General features: G+C 52.8%; 1 protein-coding gene across 1 annotated transcript in view; it reads left to right on the top strand.

Moving 5' to 3' along the window:
- Positions 1–23,263, top strand: part of LOC142925112 (uncharacterized) — a 57,957-nt gene that overhangs the window by 27,977 nt on the left and 6,717 nt on the right. Inside the window, exons 14-27 of the mRNA XM_076067980.1 lie at positions 800–1,096; positions 1,626–1,667; positions 2,441–2,550; positions 3,687–3,885; positions 9,769–9,906; positions 10,071–10,343; positions 11,343–11,639; positions 12,175–12,216; positions 12,990–13,099; positions 14,233–14,431; positions 20,251–20,388; positions 20,846–20,912; positions 21,320–21,360; positions 22,528–22,709. Of these exons, the coding sequence (XP_075924095.1) occupies positions 800–1,096; positions 1,626–1,667; positions 2,441–2,550; positions 3,687–3,885; positions 9,769–9,906; positions 10,071–10,343; positions 11,343–11,639; positions 12,175–12,216; positions 12,990–13,099; positions 14,233–14,431; positions 20,251–20,388; positions 20,846–20,912; positions 21,320–21,360; positions 22,528–22,709 (2,135 nt within the window). The remainder of the gene's footprint in view (positions 1–799; positions 1,097–1,625; positions 1,668–2,440; positions 2,551–3,686; positions 3,886–9,768; positions 9,907–10,070; positions 10,344–11,342; positions 11,640–12,174; positions 12,217–12,989; positions 13,100–14,232; positions 14,432–20,250; positions 20,389–20,845; positions 20,913–21,319; positions 21,361–22,527; positions 22,710–23,263) is intronic.

Genomic DNA, 23,263 nt, shown 5'->3' with positions numbered 1-23,263 from the left:
CGGGCCAGGCCCACTGAGCTATATAGCTCTTTTTTCAGAAGCGACCTGCCTATCACAAATGATAGCTCAACGATGTTGTTTATCACGTGGAAATGTACAGCAGCCAATTAAAATGTACAGCAGCCAAATACGCGTGAGAGAAAGAGACACGCGAACTCCAAATATACAGCAGACGTCGGGGTCGGGATGGAACCCACGACCTCCCGTATCCCAGGCGAGGTACCTAACATCTGGCCCGGGGATCGAGACTAACGACGGAGTGGCAGCTGAAGGAGGTGACGCCGCTACTCCAGAGCGCATTCCTCCGTGGAGATAGAGCGATGCCATCCGCGATAAAATAATCTCGCGTGCGTGTGTTGGGATCATGAGCGGCAGCTTGAGGAGGCCTTCATCCAGCAATGGGTGGAGTGTGGTTGATGATAACGAGTGCTTAAGAGCGATGATATTGATGGGCCATGTGAATTTGTAAATACGTTTTTTTCCTAATGGCGACATTAAACAATGATTGATTGAAATTATGATGATCGATTAATGCTGATGGTGATTGATTCAATGATAATGACAACGATGATTATCAAATGATGTTAATTATTTAAACAATCATAATGAGGACAGCGATGATGACTGTGACAAATACGATGGTCATAATGACGACGATGACGACAATGACGATGATGACCATGATTACAATGATCATTATGACGACGATCTTGATGACGATGACGACGATTACAATGATGAAAACGATAATGACGACGACAACGATGACCCCGCTGCATTTCCGTCGTCTCCGCAACAGAGCCCCTGACGGCGGTGAACGTTCACGCCAGCAAGACGTTCTCATCCATCACCGTCACGTGGGACGCTCCGAGCGGCCAGTTCGACTCGTTCACCCTGAGCGTGGCGCCCACGGAGAACACCTCCTCCACGGCGGAGGGGCGCGTCTTTCACATCAGCAACGGCACGGGGCTCAAGCAGCAGGTGCTGGGGCTGGTGTGGGGCAGGAGCTACACCGTGGCGCTCTTCACCGTGAGCAACGGCGTCAAGAGCTCCGCCGCTTTCCCCACCAACTCCGACAACGGAGTTCTCTCGACGGGTACGGGAAGGGGAGCGGGAGGGGAGTGTGGACAAGAGGGGAGTGTAGTGGGAGGGGAGTGGGAGGGAGGGTGAGGGGAGGGGAGGGGAGGGGAGCGGGAGGGGAAGGGGGAGGGGGAGCGGAGGGGAGCGGGCGGAGGGTGGGCTTTTTCCGCTGCCGTATCCAAGCCAGGCCAGCACAGGCCCCTCACGGTATGGATAGTTCTCCATTGTCTATTTGCCGAGCCGAGACATGGCCACTCCGTGATGCGCTCGCCTCACAAGAAGACATCGGAATCTGGCTTGGAGCCAAGCAGGGCCATGGGCGGTACTCGCGATGCATTAGTTGCGTGCGAAGTGGGTCATTGCGACTCAGTTTGCTGATATCAGCTGCCTGGATTTGTACCCGGGCTCCCAACGGCGCCGGCTCAGCGCTCTGAGCCGCCCGGTTATCTGTGTTTGGGAGTTTCATCGACCTGCCGGTGATGCGAGGGTTGCTGTCGGACGTCTGCTTCATCGATTCATGCTCCGCGTTTCTCTTTTCTCAACAGAGAGCTGTCCGTCTGGAGGGTTCCCCGGTGTGGATTGCAGAGGTGAGTCCTCGTGGGCCTGTGTCGTACTCCGCACAGAGCAACAACAGAGCAAAGCGGCTCGCCACTTCCTTCCATAGCGCAGAATCGCGACGGAGACCGTTACCACGGGAAAAGTTCCACCGTTTCAGGCGTACATTTTAACGTGTGGGTAGTTATTTGTTTGGGCATAGCGTGGCCTCTGATTTGGGTAGCGGAATGAATGGGTACAGCACAGTCGATCGACAAGTTGCCTTCGGTGGGGTAAAGTGTGGGCACTCTCAAACTCTTCCAAAACACCTGACCGGTGTAGAAGAGTTTGCCAAATACGCCCGAGAGGCTATCGCTAGTGAAAGCCCTTGTGCCAGCTGTAGCGTGAGCAAGCAGCTGCATGCCAGACTTCTTGGAAGATGCGCGATACCCACACTTTACCCCACTACACGCGACATGCCGATCGGCTGTCTGCAGTGCACCCATTTATTCTGCTGGATGGACACAGGTGGGGAGGATTGAAGGCACTCGACTGCCATGCCGGGAGATCGAACTTGCACCCTCTGGGTCGCAAGCGCAGTGCGCCGCTAATCACCTCCATTACACCTCGTGCCTTACTAAAGTCAACTATGCATGCTTCATGTTCCGAAGTTTTGTACACGTTTGACTTTTTTACTTTCTTCAAATGTTTTCCCCAGGGAAAGCCTCGCTTGAGCCTCTCTCATGGAAAGGTCAGGTGGCAGAATTATTACGTGAAAAAAACGTAACATGCGCACTCGTGTAAAATTGATCGTGGTTCCCCGCAGATTTCAACCGGTATGAAGCCACGCTGCGGATCGACCGCGTGTTCGACAAGAAGCTCGAGTCTCCGACGTCCAAAGAGTTTACGGCACTCGCCACAGAACTGAAGACCGAGGTAATGCCCCCTCGCCCCCACTGGCCGTGAGCAAACTCAGCCCGAGGGAGCCCTGGGTTTGTACAGCACGTGGGGGTCAGAACTAAATGTCAGCTCAGGTTTTAGTCCCAAAAAAACAAAGCTCAATGGAAAGGTAATGAATAATTTCAACATGTAGGCTTTAACACTTATTAATGGATAATGAATCACTCTTGTCTTTGCCTCGTCTCTATCTCTCCTCTCTCACCTAATGCCATCTTTTTCACCGGCTCTCCAGTTTCGCTGCATCTGCCTCTTTTCTCTCTGTCTCTTTTGTAATCTCACTTGGAGTTTATAAAGGGGTTTGGGGGTGGGCGCTTAAAATAATTTCTTCTTAGGGCGCCCCGATGAGGCCAGCACCACCACTACATTCGTGCACTTCTTTGGCCTACGTCAGGCGTGGGCAGCCTACGGGCCGAGGGCCGGACACATCCCACGCTGCCACACGAGGCCCACCACTTTGGGCTAAGCCCAAAGGGCTTCTTGTGAAACCGCATCTGTCCATCAGATCTGTAAATCTTAGCGGTGGTGGCCACGCTGCACGTGGCTGCTGCCTGTAATCCAGCGCTGCGGAGGCAGCAGCAGCGAGGGGTTGGTGGATCACCGCACACAGATGTTGCCAAAAACTCCCTTCCGGCGGGCGTCAAGGAGGTGCCTGTAACCTTGGCTCGCCACGAGAAGGCGGTAAAGCAAACGTGAACTCCACTCGTTTCCATCTCTACGGCATAGAGAATTGCCCTCTCGTGCTCCTGGAATTTCTCCGGGTGATCCGGTTTCCTCCTGCATGTGAATTCTCATAAATTGGCCGATAACACCTCGATATATATAGGGCCGTAGAACTTGGGGGGTGGGGGGAGATTTTGCGTCGGCTCACCGCCTGGCTGCTGCTGCTACCTGTCCTGCTTATCTGCGGTTCCTCCTCGCCCCTCCGAGTTGTTCTCTCTCTCGCAGACTGAACGAATACTGTGCACCTCTTTACGGCTCGAAACGATGATTGTTATTGTCATAATTATAAATGGCTCCTGTCAGTCTGCCCTTCTGCCTTGAAATCCGTCTGCACGCCTAATCTCAACGCTTTGCCTCATCTCAACGCTTTGCCTCTCCAATTGCCATTGCAGATGGACCGAGAGATGTCTAAAAGGCTGGACTCCTATGTGGGCGTCATCGTGAAGAGGTTCTGGAACGGGAGCGTTAATGCAGACCTGAATATTCTTCTGAGTCCTGGGAATGTCATGAGCTGGTCGATAGTGACCGAAGCACTGAAAAACTCCACCAAAAGCTTCAATAACATCTTCATCCTCAACGTCAGCATGACAGGTGGGTGACGTGGGCCTGGTGGTGGCACGTTTGTCGCTTGTTACGGAAGTTTCTGGTTCAAGCCCCGTGGCCACCCTGGTTAACGTTACGGGTTTATTCACGCTGCGGGTGTATTAACATTGCTGGTGTATTAACCGGTGGACGTTAACGACCCCGTGATGTTAATTGAGAGACAGAGCAGGCCACGTGTGCCAGCATCACCGAAGGATCGTAACCTTCTTCTTTGGTTCTTTCGGTAAAGTCATGTAGAATGAGAATAAAATAATAAATTGATAAAATAAAATAACACAATAAAATTCTCACGACGTTTTGGCCACAACACAAGTGGCATTCATCAGGTGAAGGGATGAGACTGTCTGGAGGACAGCGCTGGAGCGAACAAAGCCACGCTTAGATCGCGACCTTTAAGCTGTGTGAGAAGACACAAAGCGCCTTGACAAAGGAATTAGCATAGAATTTAGCATTGAAATAGCTGAGTGATTAGCTTGTGACTGGTCACAGAAATGGCTATGTTAAATTCAAAGCATACACATCCACAGAGGCACCCCTTGACAAAGGAATTAGCATAGAATTTAGCATTGAAATAGCTGAGTGATTAGCTTGTGACTGGTCACAGAAATGGCTATGTTAAAGTCAAAGCATACACATCCACAGAGGCACCCCTTGACAAAGGAATTAGCATAGAATTTAGCATTGAAATAGCTGAGTGATTAGCTTGTGACTGGTCACAGAAATAGCTATGTTAAAGTCAGAGCATACACATTCACAGAGGCACCTAGTACAAATCAAACAGGATAATTTAGCATTGAAATAACTAGGAGAATTTAGCATTGAAATAACTGAGTGATTAGCTTGTGACTGGTCACAGAAATGGCTATGTTGAAGTCAAAGCCTACACATCTGAGCTATTTACAGTAACTGGGTATACACTACACTATATAATGAATACTACATAGTGAACCAATAAAAAACTAAATTATAAATTACCTCAATGTTATCAATAAACTCTATATATTCTCCAATCAGCTAAGCTACCAACAATAAGTCGTTATATATCACAATGCTATATGGCGAAAAAATGGGTGGATTCTTTCCCTCAACTTTAGCACCACGGATAGCTACGGGCCCCTTTCAGACGGACGAGTACATCCATGGTCGGAACGGAGAGAGCTGCGAGGCGCTGTTATACTCCATGTTGTAAACCATACCATTAACCGTGGTGTGAGAGGTATTAAGAGTCAATGCCAGCGAAAGAGCTGCGGTCTGAAGGTCATCGTAAAATACAATTAATTAAGAACGGAAATGGTTTAAAACATCTTTCCAATGGTTACTAAGCCAGAATCCATCTTCTCGATTGAAATTGTCTCTGTCCTTGTATATGTGAATGGCCTCATGAACGAATCTCTCATGGTAGCCGTCCTCTAGACAGTCTCGTCCCTTCACCTGATGAAGGCCGCTTGTGTTGTGGCCGAAACGTCGTGAGAATTTTATTGTGTTATTTTTTTTTAATCAATTTATTATTTTATTCTCATTCTACGTGACTTTACCGAAAGAACCAAAGAAGATGAATCCTTGCAGTCACGAAAGCTTTAAATCGAGATCGTAACCTTATCGTGGTGGTAGGGTTTGTGTATTTCAATGACCCTCAGAGCTACGTCCCCTGGAGTTTTGTACTCCTGGTAGGGTCTCTCCTGGCGAACAGGTCTGGGGGGAGGTTCCAGACAATAACAGTAAAAAAGCCCCTCATGAATGGTAAAAAAATACAAAAATCAGAGAACTTTGCCCGGACAAGGTATACCAGGACACCCCCCTGGAGTCACGCCTGGGGATGGAGTTCGCCGGCAAGCACCTGGTGGCCGGGTGACCCCCCACGTTACCCGGTTGGGCCCATTCCGCAATGGCTACGTGGTGCCATCTTGCGGGTCCACCATCCGCAGGACGAAGGGTGAGGGGTGGGTGTGCGATGCCAGTATGGGGGCGAGAGTAATTGTCAAGGACGGGGTGGACCTTGGCGACGGACAATGAGCTATTTTGACGTGGAATGCCACGTCATTGTGGGGGGGGGGAAGGAGGCCCAGCTGGTGGAGGAGGTGGAAAGGTACCGACTTTATATAGTCGGTCTCACCTCCACACACAGCATTGGTACTGGAACCAAAATTCTCTATTGGGGGTGGTCTCTCTCCTATTCCGGAGTAGCCCCTGGTGAGAGGCCCCGGGCGGGTGTGGGGATACTCACAAGCCCCTGGCTGGGTGCTGTTCAGTTGGAGTTTGTCCCAGTGGATGAGAGAGTCGCCTCAATGGGTGTCAGAAAGTAAAACTCTGACTGTTGTCTGTGCTTATGCACCAAACAGCAGTTCAGAGTATTCGGCCTTCTTGGAGACGGTGGGTGCAGTACTCGACAGAGTGCCACCTACTGACTCCACAGTCTTACTGGGCGACTTCAGGGTTCACGTGGGAAATGATGGAGATACCTGGAGAGGCGTGATTGGGTGGAATGGCTCCTTTGATCTGAACCCGAACGGTGATATCTTATTGGAATTCTGCGCTAGTCACGGAATGCCAATAACAAACACCGTGTTCGAACACAAGGATGCTTATAAGTGTACTTTGTAATAGAGCACTTTGGGCCGAAGGTCAATGATTGACTTTATAGTTGTATCATTGGACCTAAGGCCGTGTGTGCTGCACACTCAGGTGACGAGAGGGGCAGAGCTGTCAACTGATCACAACCTCATGGTAAATTGGGCCCAACGCTTGGGGCACCGACCAGATAGACGTGGAAGGCCCAATCGAATAGTTCGGGTTTTCTGGGAACGTCTGGCGGAAGACCCAGCGCAGAAAGATTTAAACTTCCATCTCCGATAAAACTTATCCTGCGCTCCAGGGGAGGTTATGGACATTGAGTCCGAGTGGACGGTGTTCAGGGCCTCGATTGTGGATGCAGCTGCAAAAAGCTGTGACCTGAAGGCAGTTGGTGCCAGTCATGGCGGCAACCCTAGGATCCGCTGGTGGACACCAGTGGTGAGGGAAACTGTCAAGTTGAAGAAGGAGGCTTTCTGAGCCATGCTCGTAAAAAGGTCTCCTGTCTCGATAGAGAGGTACCGGCTTGCCAAGAGTGCGGCAGCTGCAGCAGTCGCTTAAACGAAAGCCCCGGGGGGTGGGAGGAGTTTGGAGAGGCCATGGAGGGGGACGTCTTAGGGGAGAGGTCTCCGGGACGTGGCCCAGGCTGTTTTCAGTCAGGGTGGCGGCGTAACATTGACCTCAACTTCGGAGACAGTCGAGAGGCGGAAGGAACACTGAGGAGCTCCTCAACCCGGTGGATATGCCCTCCTCTCAGGATGCAGTCCTGGAAACGGCTGGGGTGGGGGGTGGGGGGTGGGTAGGATCCATCACGGCTGCTGAAGTTGTTGTGGCGGTCGAGGGCCTTCGAAGCTGCCGGGGTGGACGAGATTCGCCCAGAGTTGTTGAAAGTACTGGACAGTGTTAGGAGTGTCGTAGTTAACGTGCCTCCTCAATGTTGCATGGAAGGCGGGTACATCCCCTCTGGATTGGCAAACTGGGGTTTTGCTTCCCATTTTCATAAAAGGGGACCAGAGGGTGTGCTGCAACTACAGGGGAATCACACTCCTCAGTGTCCTAGGGAAAGCCTATGCCAGAGTGCTGGAGAGGAGGCCCTTCCCGGTGCTCGAGCCCCAGATTCAGGGGGAACAATGTGGATTCCGTTATGGTCGTGGAACAATGGACCAGCTCTTTTCCCTTTCACAGATGTTTGAGGGGTCATGAGAGTATGCTTCTGCAGTCGACCTCTGCTTTGTAGACTTGGGGAAGGAATATGACCGTGTTCCCTGCAATGTCTTGTGAGAGGTGCTGCGGGAGTACGATCTACTGGTGCCCCTTTTGTGTGCTATCTGGTCGCTCTATTCCCAGAGTGAGAGCTGTGTCCCTATTTTTGGTGTTAAATCGAAGTCGTTCACTGTGGGTGTTGGACTCCGCCAAGGGTGCGTCTTGTAGCCACTACTGTTTGTGATTTTCACGGACAGGTGCAGCCGAGGTATGGAGAGGTGGCGTCGCTGCTTTTTGCAGATGACGTTGTCCTCTTTGCCTCGTCAGTCTGTGATCTCCAGCGTGCACTTGAACGGTTTGATTCCGAGTGTGAAGCGGCTGGGATGAGGATCAGCACCTCCAAATCTGAGGTCATGGTTCACCCCTGGGAGACGGTGGATTGTTCTTTCCAGGTGAGGGGGGAACAGCTGCCCTAAGTGGAGGAGTTGGAGCGAAAGATCGGCCAGCGGATCGGTGCGGCGTCCACAGTGTTGCAGGCGCTGTGCTGTTCCATGGTCGTGAAGCGGGAGCTGAGTTCTCGAACAAAGCTCTTGGTTTACAGGTCGATCTACATTCCCACCCTCACCTATGGTCATGCACTGTGGGTAATGACGGAAAGGATGAGATCACACGTACAAGGGGCCGAATTGAGGTTTCTCCGCATGGTTGATGGGCTCACTCTCCATAATTGGTGAGGAGCTCGGTAATCCGGGAGAGCTTCGGAGTCGAGCCACTCCTGCTCTGCATTGAGAGGAGCCGGTTGAGGTGGTTCGGTCACCCGGTAAGGATGCCCCCCGATAGACTCCCCCTGGAACTCTACCGGGTACATCCCACTTGGCGAAGGCCCCGGGGCCGGCCTAGGACACGCTATGTCGCTCGGCTGGCCTGGGAACGCCTGGAAATTCCACAGGCAGAGCTAGAGTCTGTCGCCAGGGAGTGGGAGGTCTGGACCACTCTACTCAACATGCTGCCGCTGCGACCCTCACCAGGACAAGCGGATTGAGAAACGAAATAAACGTGAACCAGCCCGTTATGTTATTCGAGAGACAGAGCAGGTCACGTGTGTCGGTGTCACGGTCCAATTTTCCTCCAAATTAAAATAATTGTAATGACCGACAGCAGCATCGCCCCCACTATTGGCAGACTAATGGGCAATTGCCTGCCGGTGCTGCGTCACGTCGTCCCGCACAGGCACAGCTGTTATCAGGGGTTCCCCTAGGCTAAACCACAGCTGGGCAATGGAATGATTGAGGTGAGATGTGATGTTAATCTTTTGAGGTTCTGGGGGCATCTAAATGCCCTATTAATATAAATCCATATCCTGAAGTTGTGGTTCAGTGAGTGCTGAATTAAGTTTCATGGGGCCTTGGGCCTGTTATAGTGTTGGAGCCCCCCTTTGTATATACAAATCCTTCTCCTTTGCCATTTCCTAAATTCACGTAGAGACTCTTCGACTTGCAGTCAAAGCTGTGGCACAGATGGATTCAAGGATCCATTGCTCTACTACTATCTCTGATATTTCACAATTTGAAGCCCAAGCCTACGACAGCTGGTATTCCCAGCCAGTCATTATTCCATCCAAGCACGAACGAGGCTCGTTGCCGCTTAGCGTCATATATCTGACGAATTGGACGCGATGGACGACAGAAGGGTGACTAGCGTCCTCGAGACACTGGATAGCCCACAACAGCTCACTGGCCTGAGAAGTAAGGGTTTGGATTCGGCGGATGAAGTGAGTTATTAAGTTCACCACTTGACCATCCATGGGAAGATTGTAGCTCCAGTAACAATAATAGCTCTGCGGCCCTTTTGTCAATCCACTGTTGTTTTTATCATGCTTCACCGTACCGGTCGGTGGGCTTTGGCTGGAGCGAATCGTTACGACGCAGGGTCAGGAGAGGTGACAAAAGGGTTTGGAGAGCGAGGCTTTCAACCAGCAGTGGATGACCACGGATGACGATGGTGATGATGATGATGACGATGTTGTTGAATTTAATGTGATAACGGCAACGCTGCTCGGACTTCACCACCCCCCCGCCCCCCACCTCCCCAAACGATCAGACGTGAACGAGTGCGCAGACAAGAGCATCTACTGCGACGCCAACGCCGACTGCATTAACAAGAACGGCACCTACTCCTGCACCTGCCCCTTTCCGTTCATCGACGTGATGCCCACCTCCCCGGGGTGGCAGTGCAGCGGTGAGGGTGGCACCCCCACCGCACACGCCCAGATTGCCGTCACATTGCTATTCACGGCATGATGCGAAACGAAATGATCACTGGTCAGCACTCCTTCTGTCGTGACTCCCCACTCTCTCTTCCCTCGTCTTCTCCCCCCCCCATTTCCTCCCACCCCACCGCAGCGCTTCCGCCCCCACGGAACGTCAGCGTGTCGTTGCAAACGACGACGGAGCTTGACCTGAGCTGGCTGTACCCCAGCAGCCCTGTGGATGGCTTCAACTGCACGCGGACACACACAGACAGTGGCAAAACGGTGGTTGTCTGGAAGTCGCTGCCCGCCTCCGAGCTGGGCGTCAAGTTCCTGGGGCTGGATCCCGGCGTCACGTACAGCTTCACGGTCCACAGCTACCGGGGCAACTTGACGGGCGATGCCGTGCAGCTCAACGCCACGACCAGTAGGGCGCTCGGGGGGGCGGGGGGGGTGGGGGGGTCCGTGGAGAGTGCGGAGCTGCTCTCTCTCTGTCCGCACTCTCTCTCTCTCTGTGCTGACTCTCTCTCTCGCTCTCCGCTGATCACGAGCGCGTGATACGGCACTCGCTGCCCCATTGTTGCGACGATGACAATGACGACGACAAAGACGACAACGACGACGACAACAATGACAACAACAATGACAGCAACAACAAACACGGCAGCGGCTCCATTCCCGTTGGTACCGCTGTAAGGCCCACTGAGCTATGTAGCTATTTTTCAGAAATGACCTGCTTCTCACAAATGAAAGCTCAACGAAGTGGCTTATCTTGTGGAAATGTACAGCAGCCAATTAAAATGTGCAGCAGACAAATACGCGTGAGAGAGAGAGACACGCAAACATCTTGCCACTGTGGTGCCCACTATTGAACGGGACGAACGAGGGGCTTTGGGGAGCACGCGTCGCCAGACGGGACGGCGCCCGGGGATCGAGACTAACGACGGAGTGGCAGCTGAAGGAGGTGACGCCGCTACTCCAGAGCGCATTCCTCCGCGGAGATAGAGCGATGCGATCCGCGATAAAATAATCTCGCGTGCGTGTGTTGGGGTCATGAGCAGCGGCTTGAGGAGGCCTTCATCCAGCAATGGGTGGAGTGTGGTTGATGATAACCAGTGCTTAAGAGCGATGATATTGATGGCCCATGTGAATTTGTAAATACGTTTTTTTCGTCATGACGACAGCCTGTTGCTTGATTATATGATGACGATTGATTAAACGATGATTGATTAAATTATGATGATCGATTAATGCTGATGGTGATTGATTCAATGACAACGATTATGACGACATTTATGATGATGACGATGATTACAATGATCATTACGACGACGATCTTGATGACGATGACGACGATTACAATGATGAAAACGATAATGACGACGACAACGATGACCCCGCTGCATTTCCGTCGTCTCCGCAACAGAGCCCCTGACGGCGGTGAACGTTCACGCCAGCAAGACGTTCTCATCCATCACCGTCACGTGGGACGCTCCGAGCGGCCAGTTCGACTCGTTCACCCTGAGCGTGGCGCCCACGGAGAACACCTCCTCCACGGCGGAGGGGCGCGTCTTTCACATCAGCAACGGCACGGGGCTCAAGCAGCAGGTGCTGGGGCTGGTGTGGGGCAGGAGCTACACCGTGGCGCTCTTCACCGTGAGCAACGGCGTCAAGAGCTCCGCCGCTTTCCCCACCAACTCCGACAACGGAGTTCTCTCGACGGGTACGGGGAGGGGAGCGGGAGGGGAGTGTGGACAAGAGGGGAGTGTAGTGGGAGGGGAGTGGGAGGGAGGGTGAGGGGAGTGGCAGGGGAGGGGAGGGGAGCGGGAGGGGAAGGGGGAGGGGGAGCGGAGGGGAGCGGGCGGAGGGTGGGCTTTTTCCGCTGCCGTATCCAAGCCAGGCCAGCACAGGCCCCTCACGGTATGGATAGTTCTCCATTGTCTATTTGCCGAGCCGAGACATGGCCACTCCGTGATGCGCTGGCCTCACAAGAAGACATCGGAATCTGGCTTGGAGCCAAGCAGGGCCATGGGCGGTACTCGCGATGCATTAGTTGCATGCGAAGTGGGTCATTGCGACTCAGTTTGCTGATATCAGCTGCCTGGATTTGTACCCGGGCTCCCAACGGCGCCGGCTCAGCGCTCTGAGCCGCCCGGTTATCTGTGTTTGGGAGTTTCATCGACCTGCCGGTGATGCGAGGGTTGCTGTCGGACGTCTGCTTCATCGATTCATGCTCCGCGTTTCTCTTTTCTCAACAGAGAGCTGTCCGTCTGGAGGGTTCCCCGGTGTGGATTGCAGAGGTGAGTCCTCGTGGGCCTGTGTCGTACTCCGCACAGAGCAACAACAGAGCAAAGCGGCTCGCCACTTCCTTCCATAGCGCAGAATCGCGACGGAGACCGTTACCACGGGAAAAGTTCCACCGTTTCAGGCATACATTTTAACGTGTGGGTAGTTATTTGTTTGGGCATAGCGTGGCCTCTGATTTGGGTAGCGGAATGAATGGGTACAGCACAGTCGATCGACAAGTTGCCTTCGGTGGGGTAAAGTGTGGGCACTCTCAAACTCTTCCAAAACACCTGACCGGTGTAGAAGAGTTTGCCAAATACGCCCGAGAGGCTATCGCTAGTGAAAGCCCTTGTGCCAGCTGTAGCGTGAGCAAGCAGCTGCATGCCAGACTTCTTGGAAGATGCGCGATACCCACACTTTACCCCACTACACGCGACATGCCGATCGGCTGTCTGCAGTGCACCCATTTATTCTGCTGGATGGACACAGGTGGGGAGGATTGAAGGCACTCGACTGCCATGCCGGGAGATCGAACTTGCACCCTCTGGGTCGCAAGCGCAGTGCGCCGCTAATCACCTCCATTACACCTCGTGCCTTACTAAAGTCAACTATGCATGCTTCATGTTCCGAAGTTTTGTACACGTTTGAATTTTTTACTTTCTTCAAATGTTTTCCCCAGGGAAAGCCTCGCTTGAGCCTCTCTCATGGAAAGGTCAGGTGGCAGAATTATTACGTGAAAAAAACGTAACATGCGCACTCGTGTAAAATTGATCGTGGTTCCCCGCAGATTTCAACCGGTATGAAGCCACGCTGCGGATCGACCGCGTGTTCGACAAGAAGCTCGAGTCTCCGAAGTCCGAAGAGTTTACGGCACTCGCCACAGAACTGAAGACCGAGGTAATGCCCCCTCGCCCCCACTGGCCGTGAGCAAACTCGGCCCGAGGGAGCCCTGGGTTTGTACAGCACGTGGGGGTCAGAACTAAATGTCAGCTCAGGTTTTAGTCCCAAAAAAACAAAGCTCAATGGAAAGGTAATGAATAATTTCAACATGTAGGGTTTAACACTTGTTAATGGATAATGAATCACTCTTGTCTTTGCCTCGTCTCTATCTCTCCTCTCTCACCTAATGCCATCTTTTTCACCGGCTCTCCAGTTTCGCTGCATCTGCCTCTTTTCTCTCTGTCTCTTTTGTAATCTCACTTGGAGTTTATAAAGGGGTTTGGGGGTGGGCGCTTAAAATAATTTCTTCTTAGGGCGCCCCGATGAGGCCAGCACCACCACTACATTCGTGCACTTCTTTGGCCTACGTCAGGCGTGGGCAGCCTACGGGCCGAGGGCCGGACACATCCCACGCTGCCACACGAGGCCCACCACTTTGGGCTAAGCCCAAAGGGCTTCTTGTGAAACCGCATCTGTCCATCAGATCTGTAAATCTTAGCGGTGGTGGCCACGCTGCACGTGGCTGCTGCCTGTAATCCAGCGCTGCGGAGGCAGCAGCAGCGAGGGGTTGGTGGATCACCGCACACAGATGTTGTCAAACTCCCTTCCGGCGGGCGTCAAGGAGGTGCCTGTAACCTTGGCTCGCCACGAGAAGGCGGTAAAGCAAACGTGAACTCCACTCGTTTCCATCTCTACGGCATAGAGAATTGCCCTCTCGTGCTCCTGGAATTTCTCCGGGTGATCCGGTTTCCTCCTGCATGTGAATTCTCATAAATTGGCCGATAACACCTCGATATATACAGGGCCGTAGAACTTGGGGGTGGGGGGAGATTTTGCGTCGGCTCACCGCCTGGCTGCTGCTGCTTCCTGTCCTGCTTATCTGCGGTTCCTCCTTGCCCCTCCGAGTTGTTCTCTCTCTCGCAGACTGAACGAATACTGTGCGCCTCTTTACGGCTCGAAACGATGATTGTTATTTTCATAATTATAAATGGCTCCTGTCAGTCTGCCCTTCTGCCTTGAAATCCGTCTGCACGCCTAATCTCAACGCTTTGCCTCATCTCAACGCTTTGCCTCTCCAATTGCCGTTGCAGCTGGACCGAGAGATGTCTAAAAGGCTGGACTCCTATGTGGGCGTCATCGTGAAGAGGTTCTGGAACGGGAGCGTTAATGCAGACCTGAATATTCTTCTGAGTCCTGGGAATGTCATGAGCTGGTCGATAGTGACCGAAGCACTGAAAAACTCCACCAAAAGCTTCATTAACATCTTCATCCTCAACGTCAGCATGACAGGTGGGTGACGTGGGCCTGGTGGTGGCACGTTTGTCGCTTGTTACGGAAGTTTCTGGTTCAAGCCCCGTGGCCACCCTGGTTAACGTTACGGGTTTATTCACGCTGCGGGTGTATTAACATTGCTGGTGTATTAACCGGTGGACGTTAACGACCCCGTGATGTTAATTGAGAGACAGAGCAGGCCACGTGTGCCAGCATCACCGAAGGATCGTAACCTTCTTCTTTGGTTCTTTCGGTAAAGTCACGTAGAATGAGAATAAAATGATAAATTGATAAAATAAAATAACACAATAAAATTCTCACGACGTTTTGGCCACAACACAAGTGGCATTCATCAGGTGAAGGGACGAGACTGTCTGGAGGACAGCGCTGGAGCGAACAAAGCCACGCTTAGATCGCGACCTTTAAGCTGTGTGAGAAGACACAAAGCGCCTTGACAAAGGAATTAGCATAGAATTTAGCATTGAAATAGCTGAGTGATTAGCTTGTGACTGGTCACAGAAATGGCTATGTTAAATTCAAAGCATACACATCCACAGAGGCACCCCTTGACAAAGGAATTAGCATAGAATTTAGCATTGAAATAGCTGAGTGATTAGCTTGTGACTGGTCACAGAAATGGCTATGTTAAAGTCAAAGCATACACATCCACAGAGGCACCCCTTGACAAAGGAATTAGCATAGAATTTAGCATTGAAATAGCTGAGTGATTAGCTTGTGACTGGTCACAGAAATAGCTATGTTAAAGTCAGAGCATACACATTCACAGAGGCACCTAGTACAAATCAAACAGGATAATTTAGCATTGAAATAACTGAGTGATTAGCTTGTGACTGGTCACAGAAATGGCTATGTTGAAGTCAAAGCCTACACATCTGAGCTATTTACAGTAACTGGGTATACACTACACTATATAATGAATACTACATAGTGAACCAATAAAAAACTAAATTATAAATTACCTCAATGTTATCAATAAACTCTATATATTCTCCAATCAGCTAAGCTACCAACAATAAGTCGTTATATATCACAATGCTATATGGCGAAAAAATGGGTGGATTCTTACCCTCAACTTTAGCACCACGGATAGCTACGGGCCCCTTTCAGACGGACGAGTACATCCATGGTCGGAACGGAGACAGCTGCGAGGCGCTGTTATACTCCATGTTGTAAACCATACCATTAACCGTGGTGTGAGAGGTATTAAGAGTCAATGCCAGCGAAAGAGCTGCGGTCTGAAGGTCATCGTAAAATACAATTAATTAAGAACGGAAATGGTTTAAAACATCTTTCCAATGGTTACTAAGCCAGAATCCATCTTCTCGATTGAAATTGTCTCTGTCCTTGTATATGTGAATGGCCTCATGAACGAATCTCTCATGGTAGCCGTCCTCTAGACAGTCTCGTCCCTTCACCTGATGAAGGCCGCTTGTGTTGTGGCCGAAACGTCGTGAGAATTTTATTGTGTTATTTTATTTTATCAATTTATTATTTTATTCTCAGTCTACGTGACTTTACCGAAAGAACCAAAGAAGATGAATCCTTGCAGTCACGAAAGCTTTAAATCGAGATCGTAACCTTATCGTGGTGGTAGGGTTTTTGTCTTTCAATGACCCTCAGAGCTACGTCCCCTGGAGTTTTGTACTCCTGGTAGGGTCTCTCCTGGCGAACAGGTCTGGGGGGAGGTTCCAGACAATAACAGTAAAAAAGCCCCTCATGAATGGTAAAAAAATACAAAAATCAGAGAACTTTGCCCGGACAAGGTATACCAGGACACCCCCCTGGAGTCACGCCTGGGGATGGAGTTCGCCGGCAAGCACCTGGTGGCCGGGTGACCCCCCACGTTACCCGGTTGGGCCCATTCCGCAATGGCTACGTGGTGCCATCTTGCGGGTCCACCATCCGCAGGAGGAAGGGTGAGGGGCGGGTGTGCGATGCCAGTATGGGGGCGAGAGTAATTGTCAAGGACGGGGTGGACCTTGGCGACGGACAATGAGCTATTTTGACGTGGAATGCCACGTCATTGGGGGGGGGGGGAAGGAGGCCCAGCTGGTGGAGGAGGTGGAAAGGTACCGACTTTATATAGTCGGTCTCACCTCCACACACAGCATTGGTACTGGAACCAAAATTCTCTATCGGGGGTGGTCTCTCTCCTATTCCGGAGTAGCCCCTGGTGAGAGGCCCCGGGCGGGTGTGGGGATACTCACAAGCCCCTGGCTGGGTGCTGTTCAGTTGGAGTTTGTCCCAGTGGATGAGAGAGTCGCCTCAATGGGTGTCAGAAAGTAAAACTCTGACTGTTGTCTGTGCTTATGCACCAAACAGCAGTTCAGAGTATTCGGCCTTCTTGGAGACGGTGGGTGCAGTACTCGACAGAGTGCCACCTACTGACTCCACAGTCTTACTGGGCGACTTCAGGGTTCACGTGGGAAATGATGGAGATACCTGGAGAGGCGTGATTGGGTGGAATGGCCCCCTTGATCTGAACCCGAACGGTGATATGTTATTGGAATTCTGCGCTAGTCACGGAATGCCAATAACAAACACCATGTTCGAACACAAGGATGCTTATAAGTGTACTTTGTAATAGAGCACTTTGGGCCGAAGGTCAATGATTGACTTTATAGTTGTATCATTGGACCTAAGGCCGTGTGTGCTGCACACTCAGGTGAAGAGAGGGGCAGAGCTGTCAACTGATCACAACCTCATGGTAAATTGGGCCCAACGCTTGGGGCACCGACCAGATAGACGTGGAAGGCCCAATCGAATAGTTCGGGTTTTCTGGGAACGTCTGGCGGAAGACCCAGCGCAGAAAGATTTAAACTTCCATCTCCGATAAAACTTATCCTGCGCTCCAGGGGAGGTTATGGACATTGAGTCCGAGTGGACGGTGTTCAGGGCCTCGATTGTGGATGCAGCTGCAAAAAGCTGTGACCTGAAGGCAGTTGGTGCCAGTCATGGCGGCAACCCTAGGATCCGCTGGTGGACACCAGTGGTGAGGGAAACTGTCAAGTTGAAGAAGGAGGCTTTCTGAGCCATGCTCGTAAAAAGGTCTCCTGTCTCGATAGAGAGGTACCGGCTTGCCAAGAGTGCGGCAGCTGCAGCAGTCGCTTAAACGAAAGCCCCGGGGGGTGGGAGGAGTTTGGAGAGGCCATGGAGGGGGACGTCTTAGGGGAGGGGTCTCCGGGACGTGGCCCAGGCTGTTTTCAGTCAGGGTGGCGGCGTAACATTGACCTCAACTTCGGAGACAGTCGAGAGGCGGAAGGAACACTGAGGAGCTCCTCAACCCGGTGGACATGCCCTCCTCTCAGGATGCAGTGCTGGAAACGGCTGGGGGGGGGGGGGTGGGGGGTGGGTAGGATCCATCACGGCTGCTGAAGTTGTTGTGGCGGTCGAGGGCCTTCGAAGCTGCCGGGGTGGACGAGATTCGCCCAGAGTTGTTGAAAGTACTGGACAGTGTTAGGAGTGTCGTAGTTAACGTGCCTCCTCAATGTTGCATGGAAGGCGGGTACATCCCCTCTGGATTGGCAAACTGGGGTTTTGCTTCCCATTTTCATAAAAGGGGACCAGAGGGTGTGCTGCAACTACAGGGGAATCACACTCCTCAGTGTCCTAGGGAAAGCCTATGCCAGAGTGCTGGAGAGGAGGCCCTTCCCGGTGCTCGAGCCCCAGATTCAGGGGGAACAATGTGGATTCCGTTATGGTCGTGGACCAGCTCTTTTCCCTTTCACAGATGTTTGAGGGGTCATGAGAGTATGCTTCTGCAGTCGACCTCTGCTTTGTAGACTTGGGGAAGGAATATGACCGTGTTCCCTGCAATGTCTTGTGAGAGTTGCTGCGGGAGTACGATCTACTGGTGCCCCTTTTGTGTGCTATCTGGTCGCTCTATTCCCAGAGTGAGAGCTGTGTCCCTATTTTTGGTGTTAAATCGAAGTCGTTCACTGTGGGTGTTGGACTCCGCCAAGGGTGCGTCTTGTAGCCACTACTGTTTGTGATTTTCAAGGACAGGTGCAGCCGAGGTATGGAGAGGTGGCGTCGCTGCTTTTTGCAGATGACGTTGTCCTCTTTGCCTCGTCAGTCTGTGATCTCCAGCGTGCACTTGAACGGTTTGATTCCGAGTGTGAAGCGGCTGGGATGAGGATCAGCACCTCCAAATCTGAGGTCATGGTTCACCCCTGGGAGATGGTGGATTGTTCTTTCCAGGTGAGGGGGGAACAGCTGCCCTAAGTGGAGGAGTTGGAGCGAAAGATCGGCCAGCGGATCGGTGCGGCGTCCACAGTGTTGCAGGCGCTGTGCTGTTCCATGGTCGTGAAGCGGGAGCTGAGTTCTCGAACAAAGCTCTTGGTTTACAGGTCGATCTACATTCCCACCCTCACCTATGGTCATGCGCTGTGGGTAATGACCGAAATGATGAGATCACGCGTACAAGGGGCCGAATTGAGGTTTCTCCGCATGGTTGATGGGCTCACTCTCCATAATTGGTGAGGAGCTCGGTAATCCGGGAGAGCCTCGGAGTCGAGCCGCTGCTCCTCTGGATCGAGAGGAGCCAGTTGAGGTGGTTCGGTCACCCGGTAAGGATGCCCCCCGATAGACTCCCCCTGGAACTCTACCGGGTACATCCCACTTGGCGAAGGCCCCGGGGCCGGCCTAGGACATGCTATGTCGCTCGGCTGGCCTGGGAACGCCTGGAAATTCCACAGGCAGAGCTAGAGTCTGTCGCCAGGGAGTGGGAGGTCTGGACCACTCTACTCAACACGCTGCCGCTGCGACCCTCACCAGGACAAGCGGATTGAGAAACGAAAGAAACGTGAACCAGCCCGTTATGTTATTCGAGAGACAGAGCAGGTCACGTGTGTCGGTGTCACGGTCCAAATTTCCTCCAAATTAAAATAATTGTAATGACCGACAGCAGCATCGCCCCCACTATTGGCAGACTAATGGGCATTTGCCGGCCGGTGCTGCGTCACGTCGTCCCGCACAGGCACAGCTGTTATCAGGGGGTCCCCTAGGCTAAACCACAGCTGGGCAATGGAATGATTGAGGTGAGATGTGATGTTAATCTTTTGAGGTTCTGGGGGTATCTAAATGCCCTATTAATATAAATCCATATCCTGAAGTTGTGGTTCAGTGAGTGCTGAATTAAGTTTCATGGGGCCTTGGGCCTGTTGTAGTGTTGGAGCCCCCCTTTGTATATACAAATCCTTCTCCTTTACCATTTCCTAGATTCACGTAGAGGACTCTTCGACTTGCAGTCAAAGCTGTGGCACAGATCGATTCAAGGATCCATTGCTCTACTACTATCTCTGATATTTCACAATTCGAAGCCCAAGCCTACGACAGCTGGTATTCCCAGCCAGTTATTATTCCATCCAAGCACGAACGAGGCTCGTTGCCGCTAAGCGTCATATATCTGACGAATTGGACGCGATGGACGACGGAAGGGTGACTAGCGTCCTCGAGACACTGGATAGCCCACAACAGCTCACTGGCCTGAGAAGTAAGGGTTTGCATTCGGCGGATGAAGTGAGTTAGTAAGTTCACCACGTGACCATCCATGGGAAGATTGTAGCTCCAGTAACAATAATAGCTCTGCGGCCCTTTTGTCAATCCACCGTTGTTTTTACCATGCTTCACCGTACCGGTCGGTGGGCTTTGGCTGGAGCGAATCGTTACGTCGCAGGGTCAGGAGAGGTGGTGACGGGCTTGGGGAGGGAGGCTTTCAACCAGCAGTGGACTATGATGTTGAATTTAACGTGATAACGGGAACTCTGCCCGGACTTCGCCCCCCCCCCCTGTCCCCCACCTCCCCAAATGAACAGACATGAACGAGTGTGAAAACCAGAGCATCTACTGCGACGCCAAAGCCGACTGCATTAACATGAACGGCACCTACTCCTGCACCTGCCCCTTTCCATTCATCGACGTGATGCCCACCTCCCCGGGGTTGCAGTGCAGCGGTGAGGATGGCACCCCCACCGCACACGCCCGGATTGCTGTGACGTCGCCATTCACACCGTGATGTGAAATGCCGTCGATACTCGTGGTCGTGACGAAGATTGCGACCCCAGATCGTGTTTTTGTCCCTCGTATTGTATGTAGGAGTAGAGGGAGACTGAGGCTGAGATGGAAATGGTGTGGTGTGACACCATTGTTTTTGCTCCGATTGTTATTGCTTCAATGCAGCACTTTCTCTGTTGTTTGTGGGTTTCGTGACCCAGGTCACTCTTGCAAATGAGACTGATCCTGCCCCCCTTGAGTTCTCACGCGGTCCAACAAATAGACTTGAAACTTAAACTCACTCGTCATCTCACTCAACATTTGCCCACTCACTCACCCACTCGCTCACAATCTCACTCACCCGCTCGCTCACCCACTCGCCGATTGACCCGCTAATGACTTTGTGTCGACCCGCAGACCTGTGCGTGGGCTACTGCTCCAACGGGGGGATGTGCGAGGTGAACAACAAGGCGCCCAAGTGCAGGTGAGCGGCGGCGGCGGAACACACGGAAGAGAACACCCCACGGGCACGCGTGTGTGTGGGGAGGCGGGGGCAGAGTGTGGAGAGGGGGTGCGTGCGTGCGTTTCATTTTCAGCGCCGGTTTGTAAACCCTTAGCCGCTCCTTGCTTTTCCGAACCACGGCGGCAGCGTAACGACGAACGTACGGTTGGTACGCGCCGCGGTTATAACCAGGGCGCACTGCCGGATCCCAAACGGCACTCGTCAAGCGGCGAACGCGCTCCCGCTGGGCCGCGTCACCGCCACAGACGACGTCGCCGCGTCGCTGCCTCCGCCCGCCGTCTTCCCCCCCCCCCCCCCGCCCCCCTCCCCCCCACCGGCGCGAGCGAGCGATTGAGCGCTGACGGTCGCACCGTGCCCTCTCGTTACAGCTGCACGAGTGGGTACAGCGGAGCCAAGTGTGAAACCGAAGGTACGCCGCATTCCTCGCCCTCTCTCCCCTGACGCACCTCTCTCTCTCCCTCTCTCCTTCTCTCCGCTGTGCGCTCGGGTCGCGCCGCGCGCTGTCGTTCCGCGCGATGTCCCCGACGGTTCCCGACGAAGCTCCCAGTGCGGCGGAGCGAAACGTCGGACCTCGAGCGGACGCGACAGCGAATCGGAGAGCTGCGCTACGCAACCGAGAGAGAAACCTGCGTGGCGATGGACATTCCGCTTCCCCGACCGAGTTCCTTGAGCAGGCTACGGAGAGACGGCCGCGTTGGTCGTACCACGAAGATCGGCGTGGCTCGAACATTGGCCTCTCTAATTGCAGTGTTGATGAGGATGATCGTGATGCTGAAGATGAATTCGCTGCCTCGACCACGCATCTTTTGAAGCGTGGCATTGCATTTAATCCCAGTCGCCCTCTCGCTGTCGTTCAGACGTTTCCGTGTCACCCATTTATCGCTCGCGCCAACAATCATTGCTCTCACGGACGTCACGCCTTGACGCCTCCACTAATGTGGTGGTGATACTGATGATGATGAAGCTGTGGCTACTGGTCACGATGATCAGGTCTGAATTGCAGCCAGGTCTGTCAGGGTCGGTGACGTTGACAATATTCATGTACCCGGCACCCTGCACAAGCTGCCAGCAGTCCGCAAACAACATACTCATTGAGAAATTAAGTCCCCATGATGATGCATGGGCTGCGATGGTGGTGTATCAGTTAGTACACTGAACCTGCAATCCATTCGTCGCCAGTTCGATTACATCTCCCGGCACGGTAGTGCCGGGGCTGTCCACCCAGGAGTATAAATGGGACCCGCACAATCAGTTGATCGGCCGGTGCTGGTGGTGGGGTAAACGGTGGGTGCTCCCACCTCTCCCAAAAACACGTGGTCAGCGTGGACGAAGAGACCACGCACCTTCGTTGTGGCCCTTCCACCAGCAGTGGCGTGAGCAATTGCAGGAGCTGCGCCTTTACCTTTGTTTGATTTATGACAATGAGGATGACGTTGGTGATGAGGGCCACGATGATGATGGCGATGATGACGACGATGATGACGATGATGACAACGATGATGACGACGATGATGACGATGATGACGACGACGATGATGACGGATGTGACCTCCTTGCTGGCGTCTCAAACCTGCAGACCGATACCTGGGCAAGGTGGTCGGCATTCCCGTGGGTCTCTCCCTCGCCGCCATCGTGCTGGGCGTGCTGGGCTACCTGCTCTTCACCAAGACGCGGTTCGCCCGCAAGAAGCTCAACATCACTAACCCGAAGAAGACGCGCCACGCCACCTCGGAAGTGCGTCTCACGGGGGTTTACTCGGTGAGTTGCCGCGTGACTGTGTGCGTGTGACTCAATGTGACTGCGCGCGTGGCTGTGCACGTGCCACTGGGTGTGTGCGTGTGCTCATTCGGTAATTGGGATACACGCACGGTGGCCGGGTGTGTCATGTCATGGGCAGCCATCTCGCCATCGTGTGCTGTGTCAGCCTTCATAGGTGCGGCTCGCAAACGGCACTTGCCCCAGCAGGCTATAGGGCGACCTTTGCCTTTGTCAAGTACTGAGAGGGGAACGGGGGCGCAGTGTTTAGTGCACTGCATTAGGACCTCGCCGACCCGAGTTCAATTCCTGCTTGGGACCAACACAGTGACAATGATTTTAACTGGTTCTGGGACTCTCCAATGTCAACTTCACCTTTTTAATGAATACCTGGTGCGGTGTGTAAACATCGCCACTGGAGAGACAAAGGCGGCCTGGTGTGGTGCTTGCCACCACCACCCCCCCCCCCAATGTGTTGTGCCGACCTTCGCAGGCGCTACTCGCTAACAGCACTTGCCCCAACAGTCCTTTAAGGCTATAGGGGTGATCTTTGTCTT

This window comes from Petromyzon marinus, chromosome 19 (assembly GCF_048934315.1).
Source record: "Petromyzon marinus isolate PM22_M1 ecotype Great Lakes invasive population chromosome 19, UKy_Petmar_22M1.pri1.0, whole genome shotgun sequence".
Taxonomy (NCBI): Eukaryota; Metazoa; Chordata; class Hyperoartia; order Petromyzontiformes; family Petromyzontidae; genus Petromyzon; species Petromyzon marinus.
Note: the sequence above shows the minus strand (reverse complement) of the source record. Positions and strands in the feature narration are given on the sequence as shown.